General features: G+C 43.3%; 1 protein-coding gene across 1 annotated transcript in view; it reads right to left on the reverse strand.

The window, feature by feature from the left end:
- Positions 1-6,423: 6,423 nt before the first annotated feature.
- Positions 6,424-15,104, reverse strand: part of CHP1 (calcineurin like EF-hand protein 1) — a 35,216-nt gene continuing 26,535 nt past the window's right edge. The window contains exons 3-7 of the mRNA XM_024201755.3: positions 15,019-15,099; positions 12,548-12,675; positions 11,301-11,362; positions 9,805-9,927; positions 6,424-8,443 (exon numbers count right to left, since the gene is read on the reverse strand). Coding sequence (XP_024057523.1) covers positions 8,390-8,443; positions 9,805-9,927; positions 11,301-11,362; positions 12,548-12,675; positions 15,019-15,099 — 448 coding nt within the window. The 3' untranslated portion in view covers positions 6,424-8,389. The remainder of the gene's footprint in view (positions 8,444-9,804; positions 9,928-11,300; positions 11,363-12,547; positions 12,676-15,018; positions 15,100-15,104) is intronic.

The following is a 15,104-nucleotide window of genomic DNA, read 5'->3' on the forward strand; positions in this document are numbered from 1 at the left end:
ACCTCGACCACCCAGTTGGGGGCTCAGGCGCCCGCCGCCTCCAGCCCCACCCACTCGAGAGCCAACCTATCGGGCACCGCGTCGTCATCCTTCCGCCTTCGACGAGCATTGGTCAGTGGACACATCCGTCAGAAGTACTTGGCGCCCGCCTGCAAAACTCTCTCCTCTGATTGGTCAGAAGAGGAGCACCCTTTTGCGAAAGTATTGGTTACCCCGTGGGATAAGAGCTCCCCGCTCACTCATCCTCCCACCCCTCCCCCGCACCTATATTTAAAGGGGCCGTTTAGAATTAAACGTGTGTTCCTGTGACTGCGATTCCAGCTGACTGGCGCGCGGGAAAGGCACCGGGGTCGGCACCGCTACTGGGGAGCGAGGCCATGGGGCCGGAGCCTAGCCCTTACCGAAGGCGTCGAAGGTTATGGCGCCCCCCTCCCCCAAGGCTAGAGCACGTGTAGCCAGCCCAGGAGGGCCTGAGCTGATCGCCCGCATGGGATTTGAGCCTGTTGTGCCAGGGAACGTGTAGTACTACTAGCAGCGCCTGCCCCGCCTTATCAGCTGGGACAGACATCCCGGAGCCGGCCTAGCAGCTAGGCCCATATTCCCCTCAGTGATAGTAGGAGGGAGGGGTAAAATTATGCACACGTGTGCCCCATTCCCACCTTTTAAAAAAAGCTAAAGCTAAATCCTAGATTGACCCCCTTTTAGTTTTTCACAGGAACCCCCGTGTGTTGTTTTAGACCTTTACACACTGTCTAAAATACAGTTGCCCTGATTACTCTAGACAAAAAATGGTAATTTTTCTAAGTATATCATGTCACAGAGTATGGGGGAGTCAGGGCCCCGCACCCCTCTTCCTGAGATTGACTGTGACTCTCAGCCAGTCAGTGAAGCAGAAGGTTTATTTAGACAACAGGAATACAGTTCAAGACAGGTCTTGCAGGCGCAGACAACAGGACCCCCCCCCCCAGTTAGGTCCATCTTGGGGTCCCCGGGCACCCTAGCCCGCCTGGGAGGTCAGAGCCCCGTCTGCCTCCCAGCCATGGTCACTAGCCAGCTCCTCAAACTCTGCCTTCAGCGACCCCTCCCACAGCCTTTGTTCAGTTTCCCAGGGAAAGGTGTCACCTGGCCCCAGCCCCCTCCTGGGTTCTCATGTTACATGCTCAGGTATTCTCCGTTGGTCAGTCTCCCATCCCCCGATACAGACTATCCTAGCCCCACTCCCCTGTCAGCATTCACAGACCACTTTAAGAACAGTCCCAGTTCGTCACATATCAAAAGTAGGAAGCCTGCCACGCTATCAGTAGGGGCACTGGACAATCAAGGCACTAAAGGAGTAATCAAGGAAGATAATGAAATTGTGGGAAAGTTAAATTAGTTCTTTCCTTTGGTCTTCACTGCAGAGGACCTAAGAGATTCCTATACCTGTCATTCTTTTTCAGTGACAAATCTGAGGAACTGTCCCAGATTGAGGCATCAGTGGAGGCGGTTTTAGAACAGACTGATAAATTAAATAGTAATAAATCACCAGGACCAGATTGCCTCTGAAGCATCTTCCACTCGCCCTTATCAGAAGATACTGGGATAGATGGATGATTGGTCTGACCCTATACGGCCATTCTTATGAATCCACCATGGTCTTTGGTAGTTTGTTCCAATGGTTAATTAACCTCATTGTTAAAAATTTGTGCTTACTTTCTGATTGGAATGCATCTGATTTCAAGTTCCAGCCATTGGTTCTTGTTATGCTCTTCTATATTAGATTAGAGCACTTTTAGAATGCTGTATTCTTTCCCCAGGAAGATATTTCTACACCAGTCAAGCCATGCCACCCCTCAATCTTTTTTGATAAGCTAATCAGAATGAGGTGTCGGTCTCTCACTGTAAAGCATTTTCTCTAGCCCTCAAAAATCACTTGAGTCTTTCCAGTTTTTCCAACACCCTTTTTTAAAATGCAGACACCAGAACTGTACATGCTATTCTAGTATCTGTATCAATGCCATAAACAGAAAAATCTTCTTACTCACTACTTCCATTTATACATCCAAGAATTATTTTAACCTTTTGGACACCATTGCAGTGGGGTCTTATGTTGAGTTACTTGTCCACTATGACTCAAATCCTTTAGTCCCTGCTTTCCAAGATTCACTTCCCCTCTTCTGTACGTGTGGTCTGCATTCCTTGTTCCTAGGAATCCAATTTTGTATTTGGCAGTATTTGAATAGGCCCAGGTTACCTAGCAATCCAGATAACTTGGTATGACTGCCCTGTTCTCAACATTGTTTACCACTGTCATCTGCAAATGTAGTGATTTTATATTTACTTCCAAATCATTGATGAAAGTGCTAGTGCTTCAGGCCTAGTACTGATCCTGCATAACCCCACTAAAAACAGACCCATTTGATGATTCCCCCTTGACAACTATTTGAGATTTATCAGTCAGTTCTTAATCCTTTTAAATGTGTGCTTGATAGTGTAATGCTGTTTTTTAATCAGTGTGTCATCTGGTACTAAATAGGTCTAAGAATCTCAGTACACATCTACCCTGATATAACGCGACCCGATATAACATGAATTCGGATAGAACACTGTAAAGCAGCGCACCGGGGGGGGGGTGGGGCTGCACACTCTGGCGGATCAAAGCAAGTTCGATATAACACGGTTTCACCTATAACGCAGGAAGATTTTTTGGCTCCTGAGGACAGTGTTATATCGGGGTAGAGGTATATATTGTATCTATGCAGTTATCACCCAAAATTGTCGTCATCTCCTCACAGAATGAAACCAGGGTAGATGAGATCTTTTCCCCATAAAATCATGTTAACCAGCCTTGTATTGCTGTCCTTTAATTATCAATTGAATCTCATTTTTTTCCATTATTTCCCCCGGATTGATGTCAGACTAATCTGCCTCTGGTTACTTTGGTCATCTGTTTAAACTTTTGACTACTAGCACAACAGTAGCACTTTTCCAGTCTCCTGCAATATCCCTGGTATTCCAAGATTTAAAATAATCAGCAAGCCTCAAAGTTCTTATCCTTCTTCTGGAAAGGATAAACAAGGATGTTTAAACATCCTCTTTGGTTACTAGTGGACTGGAAAGTACTTCCTTATGGTAAGTGCAGCATCCTGCTTCTTTGTAACTATAGAAGTATTTATTGAATACTTCTGTGTTTAAATTGATAGATGAACTCACCCTCAGATCTCAACCTTCACTGCCAGTTTCAGTTCACAGCTATAATTAAACTCAGTCTGTGGGGTAAAGCACATGAATGCTACAAACGGCTTCTGTTGAGGTGTGCCCACAACCAGGGGACTCTTTTGTAGGATCTTAGATCCATCACAAGTCCATGTTCAGATTGAAACTCAAGTCTTGCATCTTTGGCACTGCTTTCCCACACAACTTATTACTCACCAAAATGCTACAATAAAAAAAAGTTTATTAGATTGCAAAAATCAAGCACGCAGCAGTTCAACACCCCTCATCCCCGAATGTAAGGCTGTACAGGTAACTTCAATTCTTCCCTGTTATGCAAATATATTATGCTAGTCTAGTTAAATTAGTGCACACTACCTTTTCCCTCCTCAAGGATCCTGCTTCTTTCGTTACACTGTAGATCTACCTTCACTTCTCAGTTATAGCTTGATAGCTAGTACAAAAACAACAAAAAACAAAAAAAACCCTACACCTCTCCCCACCAATTGCAAGTCCTGCATACTCCACCTGGTATGTAAAAGTCAAGCTTAATCCCCCCCTCCCACACCCACACACTCCCTCATGCATCAGCCCCACACTAAGATGTTCTGCAGGCTCAAATCGGTCCTCAGTTATACCTTTGCACTCCAATTGTCATCAATGCGGTTGCATAGCTAGCAGCAAAATATGGCCCTGAAACAGACTTTTAAACTCATGCATAAGTCAGCATAGCATTCAGCTCCCTGTCCCAAAGCTGTGTGTACTCTAAAGTGTCTTAGAGTACACAGCTAGATATGACTAAGTATGCAAAACCAGACTAGAAGTGCACTTAACAGGAACTAGTGCAGGCGTGGGCAAACTATGGCCTGCGGGCTACATTGGGGCCATCAGACCATTTAATCTGGTCCTCAGCTCCCGCCAGGGAGCGGGGTCAGGGGCTTGCCCTGCTCCATGTGACTCCCAGGAAGCAGCCGGCAAGACACCCCTTTCCCCCAGCTCCTACGTAATACAGGTCTGTCACATCTTACGCGCATTTAACATGCGCAAATTCAGCTTTACGCTGTCAGCAAAAACAAACAAAAAAACAAAAAAGAAAAATAATTTAAATACTGCTCCTGTAGTGAGGGCGATTCCGCCCGCCATTACACTCAGTGTAATTTTGGCTATATGCGGTTTTTGCTTTATGCGCTGACCGCGGAACGTAACCCCAGCGTAAGATAAGACAGACCTGTACACGCAGGTGCAGCCAGGCGGTTCTGTGTGGTGCCCTGTCTGCAGGCACTGCCCCCGCAGCTTCCATTGGCCACGGCTCCCGGCCAATGGGAGCTGCAGGAGTGGTGCCTGTGGATGTGGCAGCGTGCAGAACCACCTGGCCATGCCTCTCAGCCCGAGAGGGGACATGCTTCCGGACGCTGCTTGCTAAGCGCCGCCCGGAGCCTGCACCTGAGCCCTCCCCCCGGCGCCCCAATCCCCTGCCACAACCCTGATCCCCCTCCCACCCTCCAAACCCCTCAATCCCAGTCCAGAGCCCTCTCTTGTACCCCAAGTCCCTCACCTTCCCCCCTGCCATGTCCCATCAACCTGTCCCATCCCTGATCCCCCTTCCCACCCTTCAAACCCATTGGTCCCAGCCCGGAGCACTTTCCTGCACCCTAGCCGCACTCAAGCCTGCACCCCCAGCCCCAGCCCAGAGCCCACTCCAGCACCCCAAACCCCACATCCCAGAGCCCTCACCCCTCCTGTGCCCCAACCCAGAGCCCCCTCCCACACCCTGAACTCATTTGTGGTCCCAGCCCAGAGCCTGCACCCCCAGCCGGAGCTCTCACCTCTACCCCCAATTTCGTGAGCATTTATGGCCCGCCATACAATTTCCATACCCCAATGTGGCCCTCAGGCCAAAAAGTTTGCCCACCCCTGAACTAGTGGGATGGTGACAGGAAAGAACAAAGGATAGTTTAGAACAGTGGAGAGTGATTATAAAGCAGTAGGCTCAAGTTACTTACGGACTCACGGGTAAGTACACCTCTACCTCGATATAACGCTGTCCTCGGGAGCCAAAAATCTTCCCGCGTTATAGGTGAAACCGCGTTATATCGAACTTGCTTTGATCCGCCGGAGTGTGCAGCCCCCCCGGAGCGCTGCTTTACCACATTATATCAGAATTCGTGTTATATCGGGTCGCATTATATCGGGGTAGAAGTGTACTGCAAGTCTTCCCTTTAACAGATGCCCTATTATGGAGCTGAGGCTTAGAATAACATTTCTCTCAGTTTGAACTTCCTTGCAGGGTGGATAGGATGGCAAATGACAGCTTGTTTCAAAGTCATGATTGCTTCAATTAATTACAGGATTTTTCATAGATAATCTTCTTGAAGAAAGGAGATCACTTTAGGTTTCTTTCTGAAGTGTGTAGAATCAGACTAACTGTAGAGCCTAACAGCAACCTGTGAAAGTGAAATGAATTATATTAAAGAAATAGAATGAATTAAAGAATGCTGTATGTACCTTTAAGTAGAAATGAGAAATGCTACAATCCAGGTGTCAGGAAAGCAGACATTAACTGTTAATCAATTGCTCCACTTAAGGGCGATTGGTGAAGCATTAGCCTTAGGGTATGTCTACACTACAGGATTAATCCGAATTTAGATAATTCGAATTTGGGAAACAGGTTGTATAAATTCGATTGTGCGCGGCCACACTAAGCACATTAATTCGGTTTTTAACCACAGTAATTCGGTGGTGTGCGGCCACACTAACCCTAATTCGAATTAACAAAATCGATTTAGGCGCTACTCCGCTCGTCGAGGTGGAGTACAGAAATCGATTTTAAGTGCCCTTTAATTCGAATTAACTGGCTCTGTAGTGTGGACGGGTGAAGGGTTAATTCGGATTAACGCAGCTAAATCCGAATTAAAGTCGTAGTGTAGACCAGGCCTTAGATCCATAAGAGTTAATAAGGAAGCAGGATATGCATATTGTGCCCCAGACAAATTTTACAATTTTGCTCTCTGTCCCTTTGTTTAGTTTGCACCCTTTTATCTGTATAAATAAGACTGTTTGAATCTTGCATGGGGCTCACATTATCTGAGTGTTATTAGCAGAGCACTGTGCTAATAAAACAGAGTGGTCTGACAAACTGAGTCCTGAGTCTAACTTTAGAACAATCTTAAGGTTTGTCACAGGGAACAGAGACCGTCACCATCACACAGGCACAATTTTTACAGTGAAGAGGTTTATTTATGGATTGATAAATACAGTATCTGAACTCATTGGGACAATAAGGCACAACTGTTGACTACAACTACACAGGCAGAAGAAAAAGAGAAACACCTACTTTTAAATAAGCAAATCAAAGCCTATAAAATCTTGTGTATCTTTCCATGTTAACATTGTCACATTCCTTTCCTTTTTACAATTCCTATTTTACATAATATGGTCATAAGACCAGAATGTTTCCTTCTTTTACAGAACAGAAATCTTTTACATTTCTCCAGCCTTACTACTAAATTGCAGTCTGAAATTTTCAAAGTGCAACATTTCTTTCTGCAATTCAATTAAAAACAGAGTGTCTGAAGAATCCACTGAAGGATTTTTTAATATAATTGAGTAAAGGAACTAAAGAAATCAATTTGAGGGTTGAATCTTAGCTCAATACTTACAGAAACTTATGTTAAACACATGATGTAGAGGTGGGTGGAAGCACTTAAACACTGATTCTTCAATAGAGAAGGACCTCCAGGCCAATTCAAGACACTCCACCTGTACTGGTTGTCAGATCATTTGTTGACTTATCCACATAGTGCACAAAAAGCTGTGTAGCCAATGAATTCGGAGGTTTACAGCTGGACACATTCATTGCTTTTGATTCCTTGATTTAATATAGTCTTGCTGTTAAGTTTTTAATTTAAAAAAGTTATCTTTTCAGTTGTGTTAGTTTCATAAAGATTTGTGCAAAGTATCTGATCAGAATATTATATTCTAAAATCTCACCTTTTAATCTGAATTGGGATATAGTAGGCAGTTCCCTAAAAACACTTGTATCTAAAAAACTTTCATGAAAGTGTTCCAAGTGCAGCTAAACTAACACCTACAGTGCAGATCCACCAGCCAGGGTGGGGCTCTGATGTTAAAAAAAATAATTGGTTTTCAAATTATCTAAGGATTAGTATGAAAGCAGCACAAGGTGTCACTAGTGCTATCACCACTGGACGGTGACAATGACATGAAATCAAGAAAACTAGCCATGCACAAAGTTTGAATTATAAACACTGGTAAATAAATCTGCACTAATGAAAGCAATAAGTTGTGATGGTGGAGGTATGAGTGCTCTGTGGGAAGGAACGGTCATACAGAAAAGCAATCCAGGGAGGGGTGCTTTGTGGTCCACTGGCAGTCAGAGCCTGCAAGCTGCTCTTAAGGAAAACACCCACTTCTGCACCTGGTACTGGGGTCGTTTGAGGTTATGAATTGAGTCCAGTTTGTTCCACAGAAGTTGCAACCTTCAATCATGACAGATTCCTCTCACCCCTGGGGATTAATTCCAAAGAATTCAGTCATAGCATTTGAGACTGCTCAGAACTGCCACTACTCCCAATCCTACAGTCCTGCAAAAGAAGCCACAGAACTTAAATGATTAATTTAAGATAGCTCTAAAGGGCAGATCTGGAAAGAGGGAAGAAAGGTCTTGAAAAAAAACCAAGTGGGGAGCAAAAAAAGACAGCTCTGTTGTACTAGCATGGGAGGGAATAAGGCAGTGCTACTCTGACACCTACCACTTACTGAAGGAATGATTTAGCTGAGGTTTGTTTCACACTATACACTACTCCCAGTAAAAAAAAAAAATTCAGATGGCTTTTCTGTGGGATATTACCCCCTCTTGGCTTCCCAGATGTAGAGCTCCAGAAGAATAAGTCTGCAGCAGCAATACATAGGAAGGAAAGGCAATCACAGTCATACAGCAATGGAGAGGAAGAATCTGAAATAGGGACTTTTTAATGCCTCATTCCGAGCTGCACTGCAGCCACTTCCCTTTGTTCCTGCTACACAGGGAATGTTCACCTTGGTGGAACAAGCTGGTGAGGGGTTGCAGATGTGTTTTCCATGCACCAGTAACAACACACTAAGGAAAGATGATGGGGAGAAAATGGTGTTCTAGTCCTTAGAAATTAGGAGTGGTAAGGAATGGGTCTCCCATCCATCAGTGAAGAAATCGAATGCTCATTTTCTGCTCTACATCCACCTTCTCCAAAACCTGCAATAAAACCCAGAGACAGCTGGTTAAGTCACTTATGTACACAGTTCTGATCCAGTTAAAACACTGAATGATATTAAAAAGCAAGCAAGAGGAGTATGGGGCAGCCTGGCAAGCCATTCATTCATCTGGAGGCTGCTAATGCTGTGCCCCAGAAGCTAAGCTTTCCTTTTAAAAATTAAGAAAACCACAATGTGAACCAAGTGTAACTCATATAGCAATATCAATCTCCAGACAGCCAGAAACAGCTAAGAGAAGTGTGGACTATCCTCATTTGTTAGGAGGTTGTAACCTTTAACTCACGTGACAAGTATCAACACTGCACAGTAGAACCTCAGAGTTACGAACACCAGTTACACAAACTGACTGGTCAACCACACTCCTCATTTGGAACCAGAAGTACGCAATCAGGCAGCAGCAAAAACAGGCAAATACAGTACAGTACTGTGTTAAACTACTAAAAAATAAAGTTTAAAAAAAAAGATTTGACAAGGAAAGGAAATGGTTTCTGTGCTTGTTTCATTTAAATTAAGATGTCTAAAAGCATTTTTCTTCTGCATAGTCAAGTTTCAAAGTTGTATTAAGTCAATGTTCAGTTGTAAACTTTTGAAAGAACAAACATTTTGTTCAGAGTTATGAACAACCTCCATTCCTAAGGTGTAAGTAACTGAGGTTCTACCGTATTTCACTACTGGACAAGGCATAAGGGCTTGTCTACATCAGGAATTTGACTGGCACAGACAGTGTAGAAGAATAATTACTCTGCTTTAGTTATGCTAATATAATTCCCCTGTGTGACTATTTAAGAATATGGAGTAATTATTCTGCTATAACTGTGCCAGTCAATTTCACCATGTAGGCAAGCCTCAAGGAAGGAAGTGGATTATCATTTTCTGATCTACTGTGATTAGAGTCTCACTCTGGGATCTCAAGTGGACCTTGGAAGACCACCACTATTTTTTCCCTAGTTTGACTCCTGGCAAAGGCTATTTAACTCTCTCCCACAAGGAACTTACCCTTGTGGTGGGCCTCTTGCCTGCAAATCTACTTGACTGAAAATTCAAAACAGATCCAGCTACATAACCTCAGAAGAAAAAGCTCGCAGAAGAGGTATATAGGCTGATTATGAGTGATTATACGCTGACAGCACAGCCCCAGAAGTGAACCCTGCCCTTCAAGAGGCTATGATCTCATTCCCTCTGCTAGGGCACAGGGAAATCATGATATACTGGGAAGGGTTGCATTTATTGTAGCAGAAGTGAAGGGTAGTATCTTTTTGGCTCATTTCCAACTGTTTATGTGACTGCTCAGTGATGACCACGTTCAATCACTTCCTGTTATTAAAAAGGTTAATTCCCAACCTTGACAAACTCTGTGAAGGAGATGGCACTATCTCCATCCTGATCGGCCTCCTGGATTGTCCTGTCAGCAATACTGCCCAGCTGCTCGTCTGAAATGTTTACACCAACCATCATCCGCAATACCTGCAAGATACAGAAACCCCAGGAAGTCTGAATATCCCCTTTAATAATCTTTAAGCTAAGAGCGTTATGGGAAGATGATTCTGAAAGTCTTGTGCAGAGTTTATTCACAGTACTCAGAACTAGGATACCATCCAAGTACCAACCCTGTATAGGTAGAACTCAGGAAGACCCTTGTTACTGTCTGGAAATGTTTTCTATGATCAAGATTTTCAGTTCCTTTTGTACACCAAACCTATTGACCAAAACTGCCTCCACACAAATACAGGATATACAAGGGTGCCTTTGTGCACCCCCTGAACAGAAGTGCTAGCTTCTTCCTCATCCCCAAAAAAGTGGAATTCAAAATGGCTCCTACAAAGTGAGTGAATAGGATTCTCGGAAGTTTCAACTATTTTTCACAAGTTTGACAACTGCTTGATTTGACCTTTCACTGTTTAGGATTGTTTGGTTGCTTTCTGAAGCCTTGCAAGTTGCAAATATGCAATCAAAACTGGACTAGTCAGCTCTTCTCCTTCCTGCCAGTTTGTAAGGTGCTTTTCTGTGCTGCAGACAGAAGTGAGCACTTTTGATCAAATGCAGTTCCTTGCTCAAGGTGAGCCACAAATTACTAGGTCTACTTGGCAGGATTATGTTGGGAGTAGAATGCAGTTACTCCCAACTCAAATCTAGCCTGATATGCACATCCATGCCATTACAGTAATGATTTCTTGTTGCTTTTCTCCATCAAGGAGGAAGGCAACAAAAGCTTTATCCCCATGGGAAAGAACTGGTCAGAAACTAATCCACCTCAAAAAATAGACCCATATCTAGTCTTGTTGTCCCTGCCATAAAAACTAAGTATGGTGGTTTTTTTTTGTAGTGGCAGGTTACCTCTGCTGAGGTCTTTGTTCCAATGGAAGTATAGTCATCCACAAATAATCAAACATGTTGAAAGTTAACCTAATGCTCTGTTGAAATTTCTGATGGAGTAGGAAGTCTATGCTCTTAACGGAAATCGAAAGACAAAAGTCACCACATATTTGAAGCTATGGGTAGGCAGAGTCCAGTCAGCCATACATTTTTGAATGGTCTGTAAGACTGGTCTAACCACGGTCGCTTGCAGATGCATTAACTATTGGATCAAAGGCTGCCATTCGACATTTTCCATATTCTGAAGCTGTTTTAGGTCGATGGCACATTTTTTTTTTTTGAAAGGTCACCCAAGTACCAATAAAATCTTTCACAAGTTATCAATGCAATGAGCATGTCAACTTCATTCTTTTACAAAAAGCATTCATAGGGAGTGTTTCTTTAAGGCTTAAAGTTGCAAGCTAGATAGTCTAAAAACCAACAGAGTCATTTTAAGTCCCACGTTAGCCCATAGTGCTCTTTACCTGAAGCAGCTCATCTCGGGATATCTTGTCATCTTTATCCAGGTCATATAGTCGAAAAGCAACTAGAGGGAAGGTGAGAATGAGTCAACTGAGTTCAGGTACTATTTGTTCACCTTCCCCACCCACATATGTAAACTTAAATTTTATGCAGTCAAAAACACTGTTGTCTCAAAGCTGGCAGCAATGTAGGTGTTGGGTCGTTTTATAATGACCATTGATATAAATATTAGGCTACAGCTTTTATATGATCCTGTTAAAAATGTTTTATTGAATTATATAATTCAGAGTTCCCACCTACCATGAAAATCAGTTTTCTCCTGCAATTTGCCAGTGTCAATACATATAGTCCTCTTCAGAGGATTGCACATTATTGTCAAGAGACAACAGCCACTTAGAAATTACCTTTCAAGATCAAACCAGTAGTCCATCTAATTGAGTACCCAGCATGACAGTGGTCAGTACTAGATTTACAGGAAGTCAAGAGCCTCCCTAATGGACAATTCTATAAATAGCCTGCTTGCAGGGGAAGTTTCTTTCTAACCCTGAAGCATGAGAGTTTATCTATCCCTCCTAAATGCATTTAATTCTTTAATTCCATAAGGAATCTTCTTTGCACTGTTACTCCTCTGACTGGCCTACACTTTGCCTGAAGTATATGGTCAAATCAGAGCCTAGAATGCTGATCAGAAGACTGCTGCAGACTACCTAGGAAAGTGGATTACTCCTATATACACTTTGACCATATGCTTCAAGCAGAGTAAGGAACAATCATAAGGGGAGAGTGGGATGGAGGTGTGAAGCTGAGTGGCAATACCACATCACATGAAGGGACTGGAGAAATAGCAAGTGGTATGAGGAAGGGAACTGGAAGGCCCATTCCAGGGAGCATCTCTCAGAACTGCTCTGACACCACAGCATCCTATCATGAGACATTTAGGAAAGAGCTGAAATTAGTCCAGCATAATCAAGTCTCCAGTGAGCTCTGAGAATCCCTGTACGTAACACCCTTTTACTGAGCTTCAACATATCCCAGTAGCTTCTGAAATGTCTATGGCAGCCTCTGTTACAATCTACTACTTACAGGTTTTAGTAAGTCAGTTTGTGTTTAAAAATAAGTACTGCAGTATGTCAGTTCAGACAGTGTCTTTGTGTAGGGTCACTCTCTCAGGAAACATAAGGGTGGAAGACTAAAGAGGCAGGAGGCCAAGGAATGGAATTGTCCAGGTAGAGAGAGTGAAGTTCCTTACAGTGCAGCTTGTTACTCCTGCTGTTGAGTGGTTCTGGTCCATTCTGGTCTTTGCTTTTTTCATTATCTTCAATGGGTCGGAAGTGGGCCAAAGTCCTCATGAATCCACGGAAATTCACCTGGTCCTCTCTGCATGGTATTACAACAGGTCAATTGTCTAAAATTTAGCATAATACATGTTATCTATTGCAGATGTGAACACAAGCTTCAGTGACCAAACAAGTCCCTTCATGACATTTCTGTAGGGGCAAGTTAATTGAGTGTTCTATAGAGTTTTTATTTACATCCAGCAACCCCTTGCCTTCTTGGTCTCCTTCAGTAGAGGGTGACCACAAGAAATTTCCTTGTGGTCATCCAGGAACAGCAAGTGTTTTCAAGAGCGGTAGCAGAATTATTGGTAGATACATGATACAATGTAGAGAGGAGATGTGGTGTGATGTAGTAAAAAGAATCAAGGTTTCTTAAGGTGAGGTTTGATAAGTCACTTAGTTTCTATAAAATAGGTATATTTACTCTCCTCAGAAGCATTGTAAGGGGTTTACGGTTTCTAAAACATTTCAAAATTTCCTAGATGAAGCACAAAATGAGGAACCAAAATTTAGAAATGAACACAAAGGTTCGTGCAAGTAGAATCTCAAAATCTCAGGCACTGGTTCTTAAAAATGACTACTAGCTTTGGGTGTCAAATTTGACACCTTAAAAGAGCTCTAAATTCAGGAAGTGTAAGCTCCTACTTTCTCAAAATTGTGCCCCTTTAAGGTGCCTCAAGTTGGGCAGCTCAGAAGTTCCAGATCCCCAAAATAATTTATTGAAGTTTTGTCCAAAGTTTTTTACTATAGGAAACCACACTACCTATGACCACCTCTTCTCAGGCCCTTTTTATCCAACAAAAGAGGAAGAAAGCCATAAGCCAATCTTGTTTTTTCCTTAGTGGGTCAATGCTGAGGAACTGGGGAGAAGGATGAAGATCTGACACACTGGACCAAAAAGGGAGTTCCAGGTGCGTGAGACAGCTTGGTAGGAAAAAGATAGGAGAACACAGAGAATGATGCAAAGGTGCTCTGAACAAAGTGAAGTGGTTAGGAGACAGATGAAATGCAGTTTATGCTAGACATTCAAGGTAAGGAGCTTACTGAACTGGAGGGTGAGAAGCCAGTGAAGGAACTACAACCTGTGCAGCGTGTAGTCAGAGTGACAGGCAAGAAAGATTTTGCAGCAGATTTCTGTACAGATCAGCTGGGTGTGTATGGGAGAGGAGATCAGTGAGCCCAAAGGAAATTACAAAAGTCAAGGCAAAAGACATCCAAGGGCTTGGACAAGGGTCTTGGTACTGGCAAGAGGAATGGATAATTTTGGAGATGTAAAACAGTTTGAGGGGAAGAGAAAGAAGAGTCTGGTTTTAGTCATGTTAAGTTTTAGCTGGTGGTATGGTATCCAAGATGTCAGATGCAGATTTGAAAATCAGTATTCAGGTGGCAGCAGAAGCCATGTAGCAGGTTGACATTACCTACTGAGAGAAGGCTAAGGACAAACCCCTACAGAGAAAGGGAAAGAGGAGGAGCCCCCAAAGAAGATACTGAAGGATCAGACAGACACCGAAATAATCTAGAAGAGCAGTGTCTGAATCCCAGAGAAAGTGTCTCTAGGAGGGTCCGACTGACTATGTCAAGACAGCAAGAAGAATGAGGACAAAGAAGAGGCCTTATAGCTGATGGATTGACAGTCTGCCAAGCTGGAGACTGGGGTGCAGGATAAGGCAACTTACACTTGAATGTCACTTTTCATTGAAGTTTATGATTCTGGGAGGAGGGTAAGGTGGTTTAAAGAAAGTCCAAAGGTGGAGAACTAGACAATTAGGGAGTAAAGCTGCTAGATAAGAGATACTAGTGCTAGAAGTGAGTTTGTAGCTGATAAGTCTCTATTGGCTCCTCTATGCAGGGTTGTTGTTGCCGCCATGTTGGTCCCAGGATATTAGAGAAAGTGGGAGAGGAAATATCTTTCATTGGACTAACTTCTGTTAATGAGAGAGAAGTTTTCAAGCTTACACATAGCTGTTCTTTAGGTCTGAGAAATGTACTCAGTGTCACAGCTAAATACAAGATGGAACAGATTGTTTAACATAAGTAGTTAACACATTTCAAGGCTCCTGGACTTTCACCAGAGGCATTCAACAGCATGACAACAGGAATGGAGAATAGGTTGACATGTGAACCAGAACTGAGTATTGATTAAGGATCATAACACCCTGGTAAGGTAGGCAAGTGTCCCCATATTACAGATGGGAAACCATTCAAGAGAGGTTAAGTGACTGCCCAAAGTCTCACAGCAAATCCATGGCAAGGCTGAAGATAGAATCTAGGTATCCAATTCCTACTCCCATGCTTTAGCCATAAACATACCTCTGATTAGAACTTCGCAATGTTTGTCACAAAACTTGTAGACCATTTGGAAATGCATTCAATAGGAACTTACCCCTCTGGGAAAAAGGCATTGATAATCCGGTCTCCCAGGGGGTTGATGGCAAGCTCAGGAATCCGTTGGAAGTCTTCACGGCTAAG

This window comes from Terrapene carolina, unplaced genomic scaffold (genome assembly GCF_002925995.2).
Source record: "Terrapene carolina triunguis isolate 2854851 unplaced genomic scaffold, T_m_triunguis-2.0 Scaffold96, whole genome shotgun sequence".
Classification (NCBI taxonomy): Eukaryota; Metazoa; Chordata; order Testudines; family Emydidae; genus Terrapene; species Terrapene triunguis.